The 23624-nt window shown below is 41.0% G+C and overlaps 1 protein-coding gene across 4 annotated transcripts in view; it reads right to left on the reverse strand.

Annotated features, from left to right (window-relative positions):
- OSBPL9 (oxysterol binding protein like 9) overlaps nt 1-23624 on the reverse strand; it is a 2070592-nt gene that overhangs the window by 1744378 nt on the left and 302590 nt on the right. For all 4 annotated transcript variants that reach the window (XM_044086075.1, XM_044086074.1, XM_044086077.1 and 1 more), the window contains exon 2: nt 18009-18059. In XM_044086075.1, the coding sequence (XP_043942010.1) occupies nt 18009-18059 (51 nt within the window). The remainder of the gene's footprint in view (nt 1-18008; nt 18060-23624) is intronic.

The raw sequence follows: 23624 nt of genomic DNA on the forward strand, positions 1-23624 counted from the left end.
ACTCGGTACATTTAGAAAATATGGCTTTTGGGGCCTCAGCCATTCCCTTTTTTTTTTTAACTAAAAAGGAAAAGAAAAAAAGGAAAAGAAAAAAACAACTACACACACACACAGGCCCCAAAAGACACTCAACAGACACTCACACACTAGCGACCAGCGAAGGGAGGGTATTAATTAAAAAATAGGGAACCTAACTCAGAAACACTTTACAAATATTAATTTAAACTAAAACAGAAATTCCTGACGAAAAATGCTAGAAAAAAGTTAACTTTTTTCATTTATCTGCGGAGCTCAAGAAAAGGATCCAGCCATCACAAGCGCGGCAAACTAGATCTAGGGTCATGGAGGGTTAGCAGGGGATTATGGGTGAAGGGAGGAGCTAGAAGCTCGGATCCATTAGCTTGAAACAAGTTGCCGGCTCGGATCCGATATTGGATCCGTAACCCACAGGTTGCTGACAAATGAACAATCCTACTTCAGATAATGTGTTAACCCTTTTAGCTTCTAATAAGCATTAAACATATACATAAATGCATATTTTTCTGAGATAAGCAAACTCAGTCCTAGGTCTCTTACAGGGGGAAGGTTGGCTTCACCTGATTAAAATAACAAGGTCTTCAGTCATTCTTAGCATTTGTTTTTTAGGCATAGAGGCCTGACCATGCGGTCTGGGCGTCAGTCTTCTAGGCATGGTTCGGGTTTTAGGCCTTGAAGAAGAAGATGGCATTGGTTTAATATGCAAGTTCGTAGGCCTGAATACACCCTCAGAAGCCGGTGCCTGCACAGCGGTTCCGGACTCATCCAAGGTAGAGACATGCGCAGGTTCCACAGTTGAAGCATCTCATGGCATACCGGACTCCGAATGGGTCTCAGTAGAGGCATGCAAATCTGAAGTAGTGGGTATCAGGTGCTGCAAAAGCGCCTCAATGAGTACCAGCGCCTCGGCGGCCTGTCTCTGTCTTTATCTTTGCGGGTTTTTTTGGAATATCGGTTGTCGGATGGCTTACGGAAGACATATCGGGATAATTAAACCGAGCACCAAAATATTTAGAAGTGAAAATATACCGACGACGGACAGTTTGTGGTTTAAATAAGGCACAAAACCGACAGTGAGGTACGTGCTCAGGGCCTAGGCAAGGAATACAGTACGAATTAACATCTTTGAGGTATTTGCTTTCCACAAGAAATGCAATTATTTACTTTTACTGACATCAGTTAAGAGCAAGAAAAGGTTTCCCCAACAGGGTACTTAGCTTTTAACTGAAGACTTCTGTTCTGAAATTCGAAAATGAAAATTTCAGGAGTCGGCCGACCGGCACTTGCGAACTGCTTCGAGTACCGCACGGCAAGAAAGACTGACCTAATGACATTGGCTGCATGTTTTATACCCCTGACAACCTGACGTCATTGAAGAGGAGATAGCAACCGACGTAGGACCCAAGACTTTGTTAATCAAGCCGACTGAGGTCTACTGCAAGCAGATAACCCACATGTGATGACTGCAACAGTGAAACCCGAAGAACATCCACAGGCTGTGACAATCCTCCTTCAATGGTCACAGCACTTGGAGGGCTAGAAATTCCACTTTCAAACAAAGGATATGTTTTAAGCGACTGAGAAGCCAGCATTTTTCCAAAGAAAAGGAGAATCCCTCACAGGGGAAAACCAGATACCACTGAATCAGAACCCTGAGGAGAAAACACTACAGCTGTCCATCCACATTCCCCTACAGATTACAATTCATTTTATTTATTTATTTATTTATTTTACATTTGTTGACCGGGATAGTCCGACTGGATACATGTCCATTTTCAGCAGAGGCTCGGGGAGAAAAACCTCCAAAGGTTGTAGTTGTATCTTTCGGCTTTTCCCTGTTAGGGGTCGCCACAGCAGAACTCCGGCCCGCTAATGATTGGCAGTAGATGTTTATGTACTGAGTTGCCAGCCCTGACGCACAACCTTCAACGAAGGTACGCCCATTCACACATGTCTCCACATAGAAGACGCTTTAGCTGAAAATCGAACAGGACAACGTCTTACTGTAAGGTGACAATGCTACTGCAGCACCAATACATATAAAATCATTACAATGTCATGTCGAACAGGAGTAATCATAACAGAATACAAATATAACACATTTTACAGTTTAGTTAAATTTATAGAAATATACCACTTATTCTATTACATTTAAATTTGTGCAGTCTAACAATCGTCTAAAATAGCTTAACAAATATATTTGTGTAGCATTTACAGACATAGGACAGATACACCAGTGTGCATAAAGATTTAGTCAGGCTCGAAGCAGGGACATATCCATTGAGACGTGAAATACTCCTTGAGAGCTATTTTTAACTGAGATAGGGTGGTATCCAGGGTAATGATAGCAAGAAGGGAATTCCAAATTTTGCCAGCAGAGTTGGCGAACAGGGAGTCACCAGCTGAGTTGTTGGACTTGATGGTTTGCACTAATAGCCTGTTAGATGACTGGAGTGATCTGGGAGTTGGAGTGGGTGTAGATGATGTTTTTCACGGCAGTTGTATTATCTGGTTGGTTAAGTGCTTTGTGAGTAACAATGAGTTGATTATACTGAATCTGCCTGGGTAGCTCTAGGCATCCGAGATAATTTAGATATTTACAAAGATGGGTTCTATAGGGTAGACCAGTTGCAAATCTAGCTATGTTATTATAGCAGCTTGAGAGTTTAGTAAGATCTCATTTATTTAGGTTGGCCAGTAAAGGGGAAGCATAGTAGAGTGTAGAGAGTAGATGTGAGTGGGCAATGGAGGTCCTAGCATATGGGTTAAGGAATGGCTTTATCCTATAAAGTGAGCACAGTTTTCTGTTAATGGTTTTGATTGTTTTGTTGACGTGCACATCAAACTTAAGATTGTTGTCTATAATAACTCCTAGTAGTTTTGTATGGGCATCTGGAGAGATAATGGTACCATTATTAGCCTTAATGGAGAGAGGTAACGCCATGGATCTTTGAGTGGGGGTGAAAAGCAGGAGCTTTGTTTTATTAGGGTTGAGAATCAGACAGAGAGTGGCAACCCAATTCTCTACTAGGTTGACAGTACCCTGAGTTATTGATAGCTCTGTTTGCAAGGTGGTAGTGCAGATCAACGTTGAGTCGTCTGCATATTGAATGCAGATGGCTTCAGGAATTACAGTGTGGAGGTCATTGATAAAAATGGAAAACAGAAGTGGCCCCAAGATAGACTCTTGTGGGACACCTAGAGTGTTGGGTAGGAGGTTTGAGAGTTTGTTCTGCCATAAGACGGATTGTTGTCTATTGTGCAGGTAGGATTCAAACCATCGGAGAGGCTGATTACCTAGGGACACTGTTGCCAGGGTGTTGATGAGAAGATGGTGGTTAACCATGTCAAAAGCCTTTGACAAGTCCAAGAAAAGGGCTGAAGATAGCTTGTTATTGTTCCTGTTATAGTTTATTGCATTAGAGAAGGTGAGGAGAGCTGTAGTGGTACTATGATATGGTCTGAAGCCATGCTGGGAGTTAGCCAGTAGACTGTTTTAGGTTAGAAAGTTCAGGAGTTGTTTATGGACACATTTTTCCACTATTTTTGCCAGAGGTGATAAGATAGCTATGGGTCTATAACTGGATAACTCAGTACCGTTAGCACCTTTATGGAGGGGTATGACACAAGATATTTTCCAGATAGAGGGGACTGAGGCTTCTGATATGGACCAATTAATTAGAATGGAAACAAGGTGTGCAATGGTATCAGCAGCTTTTTGCAAATATTCAGCTGGGAGAAGGTCTGCGGCTAGGGTAGTAGGTTTTAATTTTTTGAGTAGTGAGCGAATGAAAGATGTAGAGACTGGTTGGAAGCTAAAGGAGGGCTGGGAGCTGGGAGTGCTATCCAGTGGGTTAGAGGAGTTAAATTCATGATCCTCTTCAGAGAAAGTGGAATCTTTTTCCCTTACCAGAAACCACCTTACTATAAGCAGATCCAAGTTGTAATAGTTTGGAGAACGGCTGGCTCAGCTTATGGCTCATAAAGGATACAAAAAAGCTAGTTAGCCTTTCTGAAGGATTTAGTTGTCCAGATAAAATCTGAGTTGCCTTTGAATGTCCAGAAAATGTAAGATTCATTTCCCCCTATTTTGGGAATTGGGAAAGTGGGTAGGTCAATAGCTTGACTGAGGGACAGCTCGGTGGGTAGATCAATAGCCTGACTGAGGGGACAGCTCATTGACTACCTTAGAGATGAAGAACAGATTAACCCTGAAAGACACCCTGTCCTTGTGAAAAATAAATAAGGGGGAATGGCCATGAGAGCTTGCAACTCAAACTCTCCTGGCAGAGGTGAGAGCCAAGAGAAAATAGTTTTTCCCAAGTACAAAATTTTAGAGAAGCAGAAGATGCTGGTTTAAAAGGAGACAATGTAACCTTTTCTAGCACAAAACTGAGATCTCAAGGGTTAGAGATGGGTTTCCCTGTGGGCTAAGTAGTTACAGTCCCCTTAGGGGAAGCTTAACCTCCTCTCTACCCATACGTGGAAAGTTAAGACAGAGCCAGGTGTTGAAGGCCAATAGGTAAGCTTTTACAGAAGAGAAAGCTAATCCTGATCAAAGTAGTTTGCAAATATATTGCAGTACAGCAGGGACCCATGATAAGAGAGGATCCTGACTATGTTTGTGGCACCAATAGGAAAACCTTTTCTATTTAGCTGTGTAAGATTTTCTAGTAGTGGGTCTCCTGGTTTCTTGTAGCACTTGAACAACCTTTGCACAGACGAGGCATCTTTGAGGAATAAAACTCCCATCATCCATACGGTCAAGTTGAGACATGGAAGATTTGGGTGCAGAAGCAATCCTTCTGGATGAGTGATCAGGTCCAGTTGTACAGGTAATTTCCCTTTGTCATTTGAAATAGCATGGGAACCAATGTTGCCTTGGCCAAAAGAGTGCCAAGTGAAAGGAATTTGGGTTCTTCCTTTTCTGTCTTCAGGAGAATTTTTGGAAGAAGATGCAGTGGAGGAAAGGTATACAGGAACTTCACTATCCAATGGAAAGAGAATGCATCTGTCCTTTAGGCTTTAGGATGAGGATCACTGGTGGAGAACTGGGGAAGCTGATGGTTAGTTGGTTGGTTGGTAATGCAAAGAGATCTATTTAAGGAGTGCCCCAACTGAAGGATCATCAGCCTGAAAACCTTTCTAACATCTGTGTGTGGGGTTCTCCAGGAAGCAGTTTAGGGAGTCTTCCAACACATAATCCTAAGAAGGAATGTATGTGGCTGTAAGAGTGATGTCTATCTGGGTGGCCAAGTTCCATGACGTCTAGGCTAACTTGCACATTTGGTAAAACCTGGTGCCTCCCTGTTTGTTTATGTGCCACATGACTGTACTGTTGTCTATGTACACAAGGAGTGGTCTGGGTTTCCAAAGGTGGGAGAAGGACCGAAGGGCCCTCGATTCCTTCAAATTGACATGTTCCTTTATGAACAGAGGTTGCCAGCCGCCCTGTACCTGGTGCGATCCTCTCCATGCCCCCATGTCTTGTCAGAGGTGTCTGTGTGAACCTGCACCAAAGCAACTCCATTTTGCGAGAAGGGAAGAAGGGAATCTGGGTGTTGAAGGGATGAGAGTGCTGAGACCACACAGGCTTCAGGTAACACTGGATTGTCTTCATGTGAAGCACTCCATAAGCACTTACACGAGTGCATGGATCGTGCTATCCCAAACAGAACCAAGATGCTATCCTCCAAAAAAAGGAAGCCAATCTGGTGGTCCCCCTGCCATAAACAAACTGTACAACAGAAGGAAGAAAGACCCCTTATAAGATCCTCCATAGCTAGCTAGGAAAACAAAATTGCCTCTAATTCCAAGGACAACCACAAAGCATTCTACAGCTATGTCAAGAAACTCGATGGCAACACCCAGATCTGCTCTGAGTTACAGCACAAAGGCAAGAAAATTACAGAAACAACTGAAATTGATGTTAACTTTACCCCCCTCTCACCCCCTAAAGGGCTCATATCTATACAGGAAGAATGCAGAGTCCCTGTAATCACAACTACGCAGGTAAAAGCTGCACTCTCTAAAGCCAAAATCACAGCATCCATGGGACCGGACAACATCCCAGGCTGCGTTTTACACAAACTTCTGAGCGAAGTGGCTCCCTACTTAAGCACCATGTTCAATAATGGCCTCGCATCAGGCTTTGTGCCCACTGAATGGCGCACAGCAACAGTTATCCCACTCCACAAAGGGGAAGCCACCACTGATCCCGGGAACTATCGACCTATTAGCCTGACGAGGCTGATCTGCAAGGCCATGGAACGTATCATCATGGAATTCATAAACAAAGACATTGGTAACCTCCAAACTCTGGATCCCACCCAGTTTGAGTTTGTGAAAGGCAGATCATGCCTCCTGAACCTGATCGACTTCTTTGAAGCAGTCACCAAAGCCGTAGATGAGGGTAAGGTGGTTCACACAGCCTATCTTGACCTCGCCAAGGATTTCAACACCATCCCCCAATCTGGAATTACAGCTAAACTCACTAAACAAGGTATAAATCCCTACGTCACAAGATGGGTTGCCAACCATCTCACTGACAGAACCCACACTGTAAAAGTTGCAAGACTCCAAATCTGACCTCAAAGCAGTGACAAGTGGAGTACCACAGGGTTCCGTCCTGGGACCTCTCCTGTTTGGTATCTGAAGTACAGACTAACACAGAAGGCCTCTGGCTAACGAAGTTCGCAGATGACTGCAAACTAGGAGCCATAGTAAAGTCCCCAAATGATGTGGACATCCTACAGAAGGGCCTCGCTGAGACAGATGCCTGGTGTCAGAGCCATGGCCTCAAGCTCAATGCCAAAAAGTGCAGTGTCATCCCCTTTGGTAAAAACTCTGTACCCATGAACTACCAACATAGGCAGCAATCTACTTAACACTGAATGCGTGATAAGAGACCTTGGGACCCAGGTGGACAGTAGTCTCTCCTTTGATAGTCACATCGCCACAGTAGTCAGGAAGTCCTTCTACGTGGCACACTTCATCATAAAAGGGTTGTCATCCAGGAAAAAAAACAGGTTTGTTCCCCTCTACTCGACACTCATTAGACCCATTATAGAGTACAATGCCCCTTTTGGAATGTACCTCACAAGACATCTGCAGCAGCTGGAAAGGCCACAGAAGTACCTCACAAAGAGGATTACTGGCCTCAAACAAATGCCCTACATTGACCGCCTCAAAAAACTCCAGCTTTACTCTGTAGCATATTGCCTACTCCGAGGTGATCTCTGCCTAACATATAAAGCTATGTCAAACCCAGAGCTGTTGGACATACTACACCTAAAGAAATCCCAATCCCTCTGAGCTACACGCTCTAGGGACCTTAACCTTGTCACCACAATAAACAGGATATGCTGGAGGAATAGATTCTTGTCCCAGAGACTTCCCATACTCTGGAAGAGGCTACCCATCTATGTCAAGCAAAGTTCTTCATTAGCACTTTTCAAGAAAAATCTTGATGAGTGGATGGGAAATAGGAAACACACTCATGGGATCACTTCTGTGTCTCTGCTTGACAGTGGCACAGGAAAAAAAAACTTTCTTGGGTGGTGTAAGTCGGGGAACCTTGTTGGCTAGGCTTATGTAGGCCCTTGGGCCGATAGCCTAGTACCTACCTAAGAACCTATGAAATATGTCGAGGGGGAGCATACCAATAGTGTCTGCCATGAAATCCAAAGTTCTTAACATCTCCTTTGCTGAGCAATGTGCTGCAGAGAAGAGATCTTGGAAAAAAATGCAAACTTTCTCCTCGGGAAGGAATGCATGCATTTTCTTTGTGTCCATTATGCAGACCAGGAAAACCAGGTCCTGTGTAGGGTTCATGTGGGATTTTTCTGTAGTTTATACTGAAACTTGGGTCACTTAGGTAGGGGAAAATCTAAATTCCCCAAGTGTGACAGAAAGCTACCACTGGTGTTAGGCACTTTGTGAATACCCTTAGTGCTGTGTAAAGACCAAAAGGCAGAGCAGTAAACAGAAAATGTAAGTAGCCTGAGAAGAAACTGAGGAATCTCCTGCAAGAAAGATGAAAGGATATCCCCAAGTAGATTTCCTTCAGACTTAGGGACACTAAGACAGCTTGGGAGGAAGAGGATGAAAGGCAGAAGAGTGGGACAGAGTATTTTTAAGACAGTACTTTCAAACAAGTGTTTAAGAGAGAAAGGTCTAGAATGGGTCTCCCACTGCCCTTCCTTCCTTCCTTGGCACTAGAAAGATTCTGCAGTAAAATCCTTTTCCTATGAAATCCTTTGGGACTTACTTGATCACCTGAATCAAAAGGTCTTGAATAATGGGGGTGAGAAGGGACAGCTGGTTGTTAAGAGGAGGTAGCATGCCTTTCAGAGGGAGGATATTTTCACAGCATACGGCACAACCATGCTTGACGATGGGCAGGACCCATCTGTCTGTGTCTGGCCAGGGAGAGAGAGAATATTTTGGAAATAGGTGTAATGAGGCTGAGGGCAGAGGGGAGGGGTGCTCTAAAGGTTGTCACATATTTTTGTTTCCAAAGGGAAGCCTCCCAGATGGAGGTTCACTATGGGGTTTGTCACAGTACCTTTTCCTAGATGTTTTCTTGATTTCTGAGAAATCCTAGGATCCCTTCTAAGGAAAAAGAGGTAGATTTAGATGGACAGTTCTTATGGTATAAGAACCGAGGAGAGCAGAATCTGTCTGCAGTCTTTCATAATCCACCTTAGTGTTGAATAGTTTTGAACATATGGGCAGCCTGAAGGCCAAACAGTAAGTCTTTGTTCAAGGGGCAGTGTAAAAGTTTTGGTTTGAAATCTTCAGGGATAGGCTGACTGTGAAGCCATGTATCTCTGCAGATAACAGATCCAGTGGGGCAGCTGCCCTAGAAGTAGCATCTAAAGCAACAAAACTTCACTTAATGCTGTGTTTGGCTGAGTGCCTGAGAAAGTACATTCTGCATTTGTTGCCTTGACCCTGCTGTAGGAGTGTCCAGCATAAATTTGCTCAAGGTGTGCAGGACAAAGACAAAGTATTTGGTAGTTAACTGCCCTGAAAATAAAGGTAGAAGATGTACAAACTTTCTTTTTCCATCTATCCATAGCCCTACTATCTTTGCTGTAAGTAGGGTATGAGCACTGGGTAGAAGCTTGAGAGAGAGAGAGTGAGTGAGTCCTGGAAAGCCTCAAGAACCAGAGAGGTTGAAAAAGGGGCAGGAGTGCCCATTTGCAAAGGGCTGTAACACTGCTTCTGAACATCAGAGTTCTGAGTGTATTGCCATTTAAAATGTTTCATCATGTTCTGGATAATCTCCCCAGAAGAAGTTTCCTCAACAGGGAAATCTGGAGACAGAGGGTCTTCTTCATCCAAAGAGATTTGGCCAGGAGAATGCAGATGAGAATAATACTCTAATGGTCAGAATCATAGTCTTATTATTCTTCAGACTAGGATACCAAGGCAGGGTTTTGAGGATTAGCTTGTGGTTGTGAAATCCCAAAGGAGGGAGATATCAAAGACATAATAGCTTTGAAAACCCCTATGAGAAAACTATCCACGCCCTTTCTCTGGCTGCTGAGGGGGAGGCCACATGCCTAGTCTTTAGTTTTTGTTTCTTGGGCATGACATCCACCTGGATCAAATACTGAGGTCTGGACACTTGTGTGAACTCTATTAAAGTGCCTGGAATCTCTTCCCTGACCAGTATTTGAAGGACAACATAAGATCCCTCGGAAATTAGGAGTTGCTGTTCAGATGTATCAGCAGTCTGCAAGGCCTCAGGAGCCATGCCGACTTTTGACGGGGTCTTGGTAACAAGCAACTGACAGGAAACCTGACATACCATGGGTTCTGCAATGTCGGCAGGTAAGTCGGAGTGAAATGGACTGCAGATCAATTCCAGACCTCTTTAGCTTCTCCTTAGGTGGAAGAGGAACATTTGGGGATGCAAACTTTGCCATCTTGGACTGGGAGAAGCATTTAAGATGCTGAGTCTCTAGAAAGGTGTTGAGAGAAGAAAGCCTTGACTCAAGGGTTTTGGGAACAAAATGAATGACAGATGGAGCAAGATTTCTAACAGTGTTCCAGGCCTAGGCAGAGGTGACACTTAGTATGCAAGTCCTTGCATAGAATCTGCCTACTGCACTCGCACTTACCTCTCCTAGCTGACGTCTAACAATGTTCAACAAAATCACTGTAAGCAAAAATGAAGGTTCCCCAACAGGGCACTTATCTGAATAAATGATCAAGGAAAGCAAAGATGCCAATGACCAAATGGCAATCAGTACAAGAGATGCACTATATGCATTCGGGCTGGAGGAGATATAGTCTGAGGATTCATGTTCATACGTCTGTCTATATACCCCTACACTTATGAACTGTGGTCATGCGTTGGACATATGACCTTGGGAATATAAAGCTTTGGTACCCCAGCCAGACATCAGCAGTGACAACCCATATGTCAGGAATACTGCAGCAGTGACAACCCATATATATCAGGAATACTGCAACAGTGAATCAGGAATACTGCAACAGTGATTTCAATCAGGTCATCACCTACTGCCTTACAACTTACAAAGTGAAGTAAGGTTCACATGAGGGTTGATGATGTTGTACATTAAAGAACTCAGATTTAGAGTACAAGAAACTGAAAAATCATTGATGTGTTGAAGTGGACTAGGACAATGCAAGATGAAACCACTGGTTTTAACAATATGGGGTGCTCCAGTATTTAATCAAGGCTAAATCTACGGTGGGAAACTACATGAACACTTCGGTTTCTAAGCTGCACTAAACAACATATATTTTTTTAAGCATTTATTAAACATACATAAATAAAAATGGTTATGCCCAAGGGGACACGAAGAGAATTTTATAGGATAAGTAAACCTGTTTAATAGCCACACACAATGCAAGCTGAAGTTCTGGGAATCCAACCAGATCGCTGAACCAGCCAGTTTTACTCAAAGCTTCTTAACTTAATTTTAATCAATAACAATGAAAACGAAGACGAAAGGACACTTAATCCAAAAGGCAACAAACTCTGAACCTACGACTACTAAAGCAACCAACACTAGGATTTTCCTTAATATACTTAAATTTGCTACCAAGCAAGTGAGGTTGAAACACAACCTATTCTAAGAATAACTACCTACCACACAAGAATATGAACCCAAGAGTCAGCATTCCCATTACTACCAGTACGTGGAAATGAATTCTATTAATAAAAAAAAATCAAACATATAAAATGAATAAGGTATACTGAATGAGAGTATTACGTACTTCACAACTAGAGCATCCTCAAATTTCAAATTACACCTGGCTTTGAAGTCTACAACAAGACTTGCCACAGAAATCTGAAGTCAAGCAGGCATACTTTGAAATTTAAACATATTTATCAGCTTACAATTTTACAGTGTGCAATCACCTGCAAAGAGCACACTGCAGTTTTATTTTCACACTAAAACTGACCTTTACAGTATCTGGACATTCTATGAAACATTCTGTCAGAGATGGCTAGAAAAGCACTCCAAAGCCTAAACAACATTATGGAAATTCTGTAATGAACACCAAGGACAACACACAAGCTTCTGTCAACAAGAATAGACATAGTAAGAAAATGTTGGTCTGCCTACCAAAACATAAAAGCAAAGCTCAAGAAGCATACCACCACAGTAACCTTGTATTTTTTCCAAGGACAACTGATACTCTCAAACTGTACACGCTGTACAGCAGCTTTCAAAGGCTTGAGCTACTCTGTATTCTTAACTCCTACTCCCATTGAAATGCTCTGCTCTGATCCAGCAATTAGTACCACAATCATAAGAATGCAAGATATGTCTACAAATGCATTTCTATGATGTCAACCGCAGTACTTGTATATCAAGTATAACATTAAACAGATACAGTACACAGTACCCAGGCTCACTGCAACAAAGGGACAGAAAACAAAGCATTATCACTAAATAATGGTAAACTGCCCTCATACTTTATCTGCAGGACTCATACAGATCCAATGACTCCAGAAGAATAGGTGAAATGCAATAAGGCAAAAGTCTGGGCACACTTGTAAATACATTAGCTATGTAATTATGACTGATGGCTCCTTACAATGCATGCAGGTAAATTCAAACACTTCCCCATGTGCAGTATATCTCAGCTACCTGCCTCCTAATGTACATCAGAAACGCTGGCTTCCAACAAAAACTCTGTTAAAACTCGACATTTCAGATTTAAATAAATTATAGTTCAAACAACATTTCTGCAGCTGCTAACTGCTGGAAATCTATTTTTCATTTTACGACCTGTATAAACTCTGCACTATAGAGTACACAATAATGAAACCTTACAGCAGACACTCAGACAAACATACTAATTTTTCTACAAAAACAATAGGCCAGTACAATGCTTCTGAATGTGGTGTTAAAACAATAAAGTAAAAAAAAAAATACATATGCATAACACATTATTTTATCTGGGAGAAGGCTGCCTGCAGTGGGTAACTGTTGAGATTTCGGCTTCTGGTATCCACAAGCATAACTGTTTAAATCTCTAGCCTCTGCATTTGGGGCATGTCCACCCCTCGCCCTTGCAAGCACATCAGAAAAAAAAAACTCCAAGCCAGAAATGCACCTAGATCTAGCCCTCCCAAGTTCAACCCCAATGCAGTACTCCGATACACATTAAAGATTAAAAAAAAAATGGAAAACAACATTCATTTAAAGAGCATCTGCTCCAACCAGTGGAAAAAGCCTTCTAGACACAGGACAGTGTTTATTTGAAATCTGTTTACTGGTGTGGTCCAACTGGGTCTACAAAACCCATTTTCAGCAGAGGCCTGGGAAGAAAAGCAACACACACAGTGCAATACAAATATATTATAGTCCAAAAACAATACAAGTGACATGAGGAATACTACACAAAAATAAGATGACAGAACGTAAACTAGGTTAGAAGATATACTACACATCTGGACAATTCTACTGAGTTATGTCATAGACAATTTTAGTCATTCTAACACTATATACATAGCCTAGGAGTAGATAAACTATACAAAAGTAGTACATTGGTAGTACAATGTATGACATCGGTTGTTACAGTACTTGAAAAATAAAATGTTGGTTTCAGTTAGGAAAACAACAGCAGAAGAGTTAGTGATGCAGAAAGATGGTCAGAGAAAAACAGAGGCAGACTGAGCAGTAGCTTAAGAATATGGTACAGAAACAGAGAGAGAGAGTTACGAGTAAACATTAGGATCTTGTAGACTGTGAAGGAATGTGATGTGACAGAAGAAGAAAATTAAGCTAGCGTGCGAGAAGAAGAGCTGAGAATTAGGCAGGATTTATACTGAAACACAGCCATGTACTTCTGAGATGATTTTTAAAGCGGCTTTAAAGCAGGTTAGGCAAGACACAGACCTGGTAGCAAAAGGTAGTGGATTCCATAGTTTAAAGACAGAATATGAATACAGTGTCACCCGTTTTGTTTTTTTTTTTTTTTTTTGGTGGGTTTTGAGACGGCTAAGAGACTTTTGTCTTCTGATCGTAGGCATCTATTTGGTGTATAAGGTGTGACTAAGTTGGCTAGCGCAGGGCAGGCAGTAGGCTTGAAAATAAGGTTCTGCAAAGTGGATTGCTGAATAAAAGCAAGTTGGTAGGGAAGTTCAAGCCAGTTTAGTTCGAGTAGTGTTTACAGTAATGTCTGTGAAATTTAGAATTCCTGATAAACTTAGCTACTTTATTGTAGCACTGTTCCATCTTGCTTAGAGTAGAAGTTTGTAAACTAGTGAGGATTGGGGCACCGTAAAGATTGGAAAGAAGTAAAAAGGATTTTGATAAGGAAACTTTGGTTGCTGTAGTTATGAAATGTTTGTTCCTATATAACAGTTCCAGTTTTTTGATTAGTTTTCTTTGTATTTGAAAGTTTATTGTCAATGATTAATTCCTAGAAGTTTGGTTTCCTGCACTTTCTGTGATAGTGTTGTCATATGCAAAGATACTGAAATGATCAGTGACAGGGGAGATGTTTTTAGGGTGGAAGAGTACTAATTTAGTCATCGTTGGATTAAGAAAGAGCTGGGAACTTTTTAGCCAGGATTCGACTGCAGTAAAGGATTGCTGAATTTTTGAAAGCAGTTCTGGTAGTGATTGAGCTGTACAGATTATGGTGGAATCATCAGCATATCGAATGAGTGTTCCAGGGTGGGAGGAAGTGTGAAGGCTGTTAGTGAAAATGTTGAAGAGTAGGGGTCTGAGGATGGAGCCTTGAAGAATACCAGTAGGGTTGTGGAGAAAGGATGAGAGTTTGTTGGACCAATTCACTGCTCGTTTTACGATCCTCAAGGTAGCTCTGTAACCATTTCACTGTGTTATGTAAGAAGCCTAAGTCAGAGAGTGTGTTCAGTAGTAGGGGGTGACAGACCATGTCACAGGCCTTACAGATATCAAGGAATACTGAGGCTGTATAGCATCCTGCATCTCTGGCCTTGTTCACAGAATCTCTAAAGGATAATAGGGCTGTAGATGTGCCGTGGATGGAAAGGCAAGAGAAAGGTTCATAAACAAGGGCTCAAGGAAGCCAACATTTCTGGAATCGCAACCAAAGCAAAAGTTGGAAAAGGTTCAAATAAACAGCCACACCAACTAGATTGGTCAGTGACACACTGACGGCATTAGTCAAAGGGAGCAAGTCACCCAATGGTAAAGGACAACAAATTTATTGATTCACTAGAACAGGTCCTGCTTAGCCACAGCCCCACCTTCCTTACTTGGAGCAGGAGACCTCAACTGGCTTGTCTCCCAAAAACTCACAAATCTTGCTCAGGAGGAGCCAGAGGTGATGTGTACATCATGGGTATGGAGGGCTTTTCCTCCCCTGGATTCCACATCTAAAAACAAGGAAACAGTTGGACTACTTTAAGGACAGTTCTGACAGCTCTTTTGGCAGAGTATGTGGGTTAGTCCTAAGGGACTCCCAAGCACAGTGAATGACCATAGTTGACCACAATTTAGAATCTGTAGCTCCAAAATCCTACAGGGAAAGCCAATGGCCATCAATAGTACCACCTTTAAAGAAATGAGCTACATAATCAAAGATTCGGCTGAACTGAATGGTGGATGAACAGGCATGAGAATCACGAATGTAAGGGCCCAAACAGGAAAAAAGATTATTCAAAAGCAAGCAAATATGTAAAATGTGTTTCAGAAACTGCTTTCAAAGCTATTACCAAGACTGACCTGATTTCCAGAGGACTGAGATGCATCAAAATGGTAGAAAGACATGTAGTCATCAGGAAGTATTTTAAAACCCAATTCAATGGACTTGAGGTAGGTCAAAATAACACAAACTGACTGCACAGAAACATATAACCTTCCAGCGAGCTGGAAAGCTTCTTCCACATGGAAGAATATAACAACTAAGAGTTTCTATCAGCTTTAATAACCTTTAAGACATCAAAAGTTCCAGCAGGAGCAAGGGATCTAAAACAGAAGCCACTGGTCATCAAAACAAAGGGGAACTTCCATGGCTTGTGATAGCACAGTTTCTTGTACTGCCATGAAACCATGAGAGCTGGAAACCCTCTCCCTCTCTCCTGGGTAAAACTGTATGATGAGGACAAGTTCTACTGTTCAGCAGCAAAGGGGGAAATGCACTGGAATTTTTCTCATAATAAAATAAATCATTATCCACCATCTCCTTCCCCTTGCTCTGCTGAATAAAGCATTACTAAAGCAAAGCCATTTTTTTTAAACGACAAACAAGTTGCTCTCCAAGATGTTCCATTTCCCAGATATGAAAATGTAGACATGGGAGTCAGCCAGCATACTGAGTTTCTCAGGATGTGAATGTGTGGCAAAAGCATGCTTCAATAAACAAGCACAGCCTGGGTGAGCAGCTCACAACAGAGCTTAAATTAGCAATTATGGTGCCCTGTGCCATTCCCCGATGGGGCCCCTCAATTTTTTTAAGCAGTGTAGCAAAAAAAAAAAAAAAAAAAAAAAAAAAACACAATTAAATAAAAATGAGTCAAGCAAGTGGCTTTCAGACAAGAAGCTCCAGTCCTGACCCCTTTAACTTCTGAATGCTGGTTGGCATTTGCTGATTTTGCCCTCTAGCACTGTGCTCCTGGAGAGGCTGCTCCTTCACCCCATCCAAACTATATGCCTTTGCTTCAGAACAGCAATGGACAGTACAATATGGGTGAGAAGTTACAAAAAAAATTCTAAAGATGCAAAGAAAAAAAAAAAAAGAATAAGATTAACCCAATATGGTTCGGCCAATAATATGAAGAGCATAAAGGTAATGCAAAAGATAGGATTTGTAAATACTGCTCAATACAAAATGCTTCAACCATTCTTATGCACAACAGAGACTGTTCACAATCACTTTTATGAAAAATTACGGTAAAAAAGTACTATAACTTTATAGAACTCAGACTTGTCTATAATAGTTTAAACAGACTGGTTCAGACATTCATATATAAAGTATAGAAGCAATGCCAAAATCAGACTTGGCACATTTTGGTTTGGCTGGCCAATAAAAACAGGCAGAATTCTGATTTCACTTTTTTTTCTTCTTCAGAGAATGAATGATGAATAAAACTGTCCTCCGCTTCACTAATTTGGTGCACTAACCCTTTCTTGGGGGGCAGGGATTCCAATGTAAGCACCCCAGCCCAAAAGCAAAGCATCCAATTTCAGGGATTATGAGAAGTTGGGCTGAAAGAATCATAACCCCACACTGACAATGTTGGACAACAAACATTCCCCTTCACAGCCCACTGTTAGGAGACAGACATCAGCAAAAACTCTGTGAGGGTTCAAAGATTCTGCACCCACTGACACCCTACTGCCCAGGAAAGCATCCTCATGCTCAGGTGCATGAATAGGACAGTGAAGACAGCATTCACCCTAAGGCAAATGTTATGCAGATATTTGTGTGGCTTACATCTACATCTGCTTCTTTCACAGCCCATCAGTGCCAATCCTGCCTGTGCTGCCTCCGTAAAAAGGAAGAAACAACATATAAAGCAAGACTAACTCCAACCATATGGAGGAAAATCTTCTGTACTCAGACCAGAGAGGACTTGTCACGGGCTAATCATACACTGGAAGTTACACAAGAACCTAGCAATTTCCAGATATGGGAAGTATAGTGAGAGGCTTACCAAGAACAAGTCATTTAAGGAGAGGAAGACTGGCAGTCCCTTCACTCCCAAGGTTCTTTCCCGTTGATGTTGTTGAGGGCTGGAAAGCAAGATATACTGTGAATTTTCCAAAACCTTTAAAGATAGTGCCAGTGCTGGACCTATCTGCTGATCTGATGACAGCAAAAGACTTGGAAAGTTTTTGCATCTTAAGCAAAGAATGTGGGAACTGTCTAACTACATACGTGAGCATCAAGGTCAAAACTGTGTGAGAAGAAAAAAAGAAATGGGGAGCACAAAGGCTGTAACACCCTCCTAGCCAAGCAAATTAAACATTGAACTGAGCTGCCAAGGGTGCAGATGCTCCTGATCACTACAGCTACAGATTACGATGTGCCAGACTAGGAATACCAGAACAGGAAATCCCAACAGGTACCCACTGCAATGGGCTATCAAAAGTCAGTTGAAGCACCATACCTCCTCTTCAGATTCGTGTCAAATGCCCAGATTTTTGCCTCATATTCTTGGTCTACGCTTCATAAAATGTTTGGTTTCTGGCAAATCATTGAGGATCGAAATCACTAGAAAATGACATTTCAGTTTCAGACTTCATATGCTTAAGAAAATATATATTAATGTAAAACATGTTATTCTAGCGACTTTCAAATTTTATATGAAGAATATTTAAAATCTGTCCCTATTTTTGGCCCTTTGTCCCTATGTTATTTTTGGCTTTGTCCAGATTACTTGCTCTGAGAGGTATGTCAGGCATTTCAAGGTCAGTAAACAGTACAACAGCAGCACAGTAACATCATGCTTCTGAGAATCATCTGAGAATTCAAAAATAACTTACGCGGAGTCGAACGCATCCTCTGCGAGAACCTCTCATCATTTTGTCTTTAGACTGCGGAGAAAAAGAAAACTGCTTAGTGCTGCCTGATTCATTCACAGCATTTTACCAGCAGAAACTGAACAATACAATACACAAAATACATAACCATCTAGTAAGCCTTCTCAGAACATACTTCAGGACAGAGAAAATAGGTTAACTGATCTAGCAGCATTTTAACAAAATACTGCCCTCACCAAAAGAAAATTATTCACTGTTAATAGCAGCATGCCCTGTTTTGGGGGAAAAATATTTAAACATTATTTAAAATCAGACTGCATGTATGTTTGCTGTGTGCAAGTTAGCTTTACATTGCAGTAACTGTCTGACCAAGCCTTTTAACCAAGGGCAATTGGGTCTATTTTAACAAGCAAAACCACATTCATGTAACAGAGGCTATACAGGCCATGAATATCAAGAGTATCAAGCAACACTGTCAGACAGTGGTAACACTACATGATGCAATGTACTATAATATAAGAATTAACTACAGTGCTTCTCTCTCCTCTCTTTCCTTTCTCACCCCACTACCCTGTCATCGGGTATAGTTCATTATCACAGTAGAGTACAATTCATTTTCTACAGAGGACAAGGGGGAAAAAGCTTCTCATTTAAATAATCGCACACGGTTTAGTTACTGGCGACATGCCTAAATGCATTTAAAATTTTTGCCAACAGAACCATGTAATTTCAGAGTCATGCTTAGGAAATAGAGAAGCTATGAGCAACTAAACTGAGTAGCACAATGTCAAGCCACATTGTGAATACTCACGCCCTGTAGAAAGGAGCCATCACAGAACTTCAGATCCATTTTTTAAAGGAAATCACAAAACATGGCCTTTGCAGATCAAAATAATCTACAAAACCTTTCAAATGTACGGGTTTCATATATCCAGCAATGATTGCCATCTTTATTTTTTTAATAAATACATTGATTATCCCAAGTTACCGATAAAAGTGTTAAACTGCTGCCATAATTTTCAAGTGTTAAGCTGCTTGTCAAATGACATCTACTGCACAGGGTACAGATAAATAAAAGCATCAGACTTAACATAATGATATATCTGCATGACTGTAGTCCACCATATTCAAACCAGTTAGGACTACATTGAAAGGACTTTGGTAGCTCACATGTAAAACATTCCGACGCCCTAACCCTTACCCCTTCATATGTAATGCTTCACACTCAGCAGTGATTCCCCAGATCTGCTATGTGCCACTCAAAAGCACAGCACACAGATAAACCAAATAAACACAGCATACATTATGGAAATGAAGGCTTTCCAGACCACATCCACCTAAGATGGGGGATGTGGGTTAACAGGATGAACTGTATTCATATAGCTCTATTCCATTTGTATTTATTTCTATTTGTTAATCACGTAGGTGGTCTGGACAGTTAGCACTTTTTAGCCATAACCAACCCCAAAGGAAAAGCATAAAAAACACTACAGTTAACATTTTACAGTTATGTACAACACGGTTCACATTTTAGTTATGTACAAGTTAACAGTTCAATATGTACAAAGTATTTACAAAGACAAAATTTCATCCAGACAGCAGAAAGCTACGAGTAAAAGTTCTAAAGTATGAAGTAAAGAAGTTCAATTTGACATCTTTACTTAGTTTAGCAGAAGTACTTCGGAAATCAGTGGTAATGTTACCCAAGCAAGTCGTACATGATAATCAAACAGCAACTGAAACTGCCTGAACATGCCAAACAAAGAAAGAATACAAACGAACTGTAAAGCTCACAAACATAATGGCAAGTACAGAAAACTTCTAAAACAGCCACATGCCGATTTGACACAGGAATCGTTACGGAATAGTGAATTTGAACCAAAAGATGAAAGGCTAATATCGGTGACCCAAGATATTGGGCTACATAAAATTTGGTTTGAAAGAGTGGGAGAAAGACAAATGGATGTTCTGTAAAACCTAACTGGAAACTGTTGTGCATCTTGTTGCTGGATGCAATACACTCAGGGCTGATGGTCTGTAAACAAAGGCATAATAACCTGGCAAGACCATTGCACTGGCAATTAAGTAAACACTGCAGTACCTGAGGAGGACTGGAAACATGAATCATAAAGCATTAACAGTAACAAAGTTTTGGATCAACAAAAGTTAAAAAAAGAGATTAAAGAAAACCAGATATTGTAGTCTAAGATAAAAAAGACAAAAGTAGCATTAATTACTGAAACAGATACACACAGTGATTATAAGCTTGTACACTGACAGTTATAAAGTACCAGGATTTGAAGGCAGAAACTATAAGCTTGTACACTGACAGTTATAAAGTACCAGGATTTGAAGGCAGAAACTAGAGCAATGTGGAAGAAAGACCCAGACAGTTCCAACAGTATTAGGAGCAGCAGGACTAAAAAAAAAGATTTTTCATGAATATGTATATGTTACCACTACATGAACCATATGAACTGCAGAAGGAAGTAACTTTGGGTACATTGCAGCTGCTGAGATAAACATTCTTGGCAAACAAAAATTGCAGCAACAATATTATCATAAACTTCGACCATATCCTGACTCAGGAATGGGGTCAATTCTTATCACGGTATTGGAAACGCAAAAACATCTGGAGCAATTAAAAAAGCTGCTTCTTGTACTGTGGCCATTAGAGGGAGCCCGACCACCAACGAGAGTGCATAGAACTCGAATATTCTTTGGCTATGTTACTTTTCTTTGTTGCACATTCAATTCACACTGCCAGACTTCCCTCTATAAAAACACACACAGGAATCCATAACATGCACATTAGTCTTAGGCTTCTTAGTTAATTAGTCAAATTCCAAAGTCATCAATGGTTCAGGACAGTGATGAAACAATTCTTAATTAGGCACTAGCTCCTTAGTAGGAAATAACAGAAATTAAAAACAGTCCTAACAGTACAGTCAACTTTATTCATTACCATTTCTACCACCAAGGGAAATGTTTCGGGTATACAGAGTTCAAAAACAAATGCCATCAGCTGACACAAACACTTTCTGGACTGAGACCTAATACAGGCAGCACACATGCCTACTTATCTGTTTTCCTAGAATGTTCATAGAGATAACAAAATGAACTTGACATGATCATTAGCAAATGTGGACTTCCACCATCATCACTAAGAAAAATGTACAAGCTATGAGATTCTAATCTGCAAAACATACATCACAACTGTGGCCATTAAGCAACTGCAGCACAACTTTGAGCAGATGAAAATAACCTTCTACTTTAAAGTGCATCCCTGCCAGAAGTTTAAGATATTTCCACCCCACCGTGAACCACCTCACAACTACCAACTGCCCACAAACTACATACATTTGACAATCTAGCATCTGACCATTCACTGATGACAGACATCTAACAAGTTTTGTATTAAAACAAATCTGATACAATGCTACCCACCACACTAAATTTGGAGATGGAAATTTCAAGTGTTCAAATAATGAAATGTACCACTGGGGTACCAAGAAAATGAGCAATTCCAAAGTAAACCGTAGCAATCTAGAGGAAAGTAACAGCAAGCATCTTAGCAAGATAAACTTTCCTCCTTAGCTGCCTTTTCAAAGGCTTAGCTGTCACTTTGTCACCTCTCACAGAACCCCGGCCTCTACAGAATGAACTGCAGATGCAACACCAAAGAATTGGAGAGCTAAGAGTACAGCCAGATCATGGCAGCGGATGATGGGAACAAAACAATGAGGATGTTCCACTTGCCAATCAGTCTTCTTGCCTGAGGCACACAGCCTAAAATGTTAATGAGGGTGGCATGCCCACTTTAACATATCTGACACCTTTTAACTAACAAAAAGTGTGCAAGGTAGACAGTTTTCACAGGTTACATCTTATAAAACAGTTCTGTAAGTAAACTTACCATAACAGCAGATGTTCGAATAGATCACTGATGCAGTAGCCTAAACTATATGGGATACATCCTGCCAAGGACTGGATCAGTAGTCCATCTTCCAAAGCTTTAGGCACCATCCATACACTCAAGCCATTGTACAACTTGGAGAGAGCAATACAAAATCACTGGCAAGCGCCAAAACATCAGAACTTGCTTGCTTTCGGAGTGCACTCTTCCCAGCAGGCTTTGAATGACTGATGGTCAGCCAGCACTTCACCAAGACTGAATTGATAAGAACTCCACTGGGGTATACATTCCAATTCATCATTTTTGGGGAAAAAAGTTGTTCTGTCACAAATATTTGCTACAGACTAGAACTGGTGTTCATTAATTTTACCTCATATCTGAAATTTTATGGTCATGGCTCCCTGTGGGAAACTTTTTTTCAAATAATTGATTTTTTTTGGAGAAAAAAAGTTTTTTTCTTCTTTTTGGTCAAAACCTGTGGCTAAAGGCTAGCAGGAGTGGGTCAAGTTGTCATTAAAAATGTTTACCTCAAAACTTATTTCTTTTGTTGGACTGTTTGACTATCCTAGGCTCCATTACCTGCTTGTCAGACACCTTTTTCAGTGGGCAGACAACCCAGAGTCCCTTATTATTAACTGTATCTTGTGAGGAAATTTTTACTTTTTTGTCAAACATAGTTAAGGATTGGGGCTATATTGTGTTAGGTGGCTGTCATTAAAGAATTTTACCTCAGGCCTTAATTTTTCTGTCAGGAAGTAATACAGAATCTTCAAAGCTCTGCTTACCACTTGTCAGATACCTTTTGTGGTAAGGGCATAGAGTTTAGTTCCCAGTAACTTGATTGTTCCCTCCCTTTGTAGCAAGAAAAGAAGAAGTTATCCAGGGGGCTTCAGTCTTGACTGCAAATTCCCCTTTATCTCACCAAATGATGGGCAACTCCACGGTGGCCATCTGTTCCTCAGACTACTCACCACCTTTTCTTGGTCCTGCTGGTGCTGCCCCTCGGGAAGCCACTAAGGAATAGGAGGGCAGGCATATCCTCTGTGACTGTTCATCTGCCTGGTCTGGTAGGGGGCAGCCACTCTTACTGGCATTAGAGAAGGGACCTGGTGACGTTCCTTTGCTATGCCAATCTGAGGAGAGTTCATTCACAGGGAAGGGACCATTCTTCCAGCTTCACTTCTTCTGTAGGGATCTCCCAGAAAATGAAACATAAGGTTAGGTATTTATCCACTCACAAAGCAGATAAAGAGGACTGGCTTGTGAAAAGTTTATTTAAAGCCTTTCAATCTTTATGTGTTGAATCTTCCCGCATTTAAAAAGAAAAGATTTTCCTTTCACTCAGATTTTGATCTAAGGAAGAGGATTTCGACTTTGGGAATAGGTTGTCAAATTCCCACTCCACACTATTGAAAATCTCACTGAGGAAAGTTATTCCACATATTCCCTTCCTGAAGGATTGTATTTTTCTGCTGCTATTGCCAGAATGAACGATTTATTTACCTATTGGCATTTGATTAATGGGAAAGTCTGACTGGGTAGGTGCAGATTTTAATCACAGGCCCAGGGAGAAAAGCTCCAAGTATTACGAAAACATTTTAAAATCATTAATATCGAAAACAATACAAAAACATCTATGGTTTAAATAATTATACCAAATTAGACATAATGTGAAAACCTTGGTTAAGAATGGATACAATTTA

Source organism: Protopterus annectens, chromosome 10.part0 (genome assembly GCF_019279795.1).
Source record: "Protopterus annectens isolate FY-2018-M chromosome 10.part0, PAN1.0, whole genome shotgun sequence".
Classification (NCBI taxonomy): Eukaryota; Metazoa; Chordata; order Ceratodontiformes; family Protopteridae; genus Protopterus; species Protopterus annectens.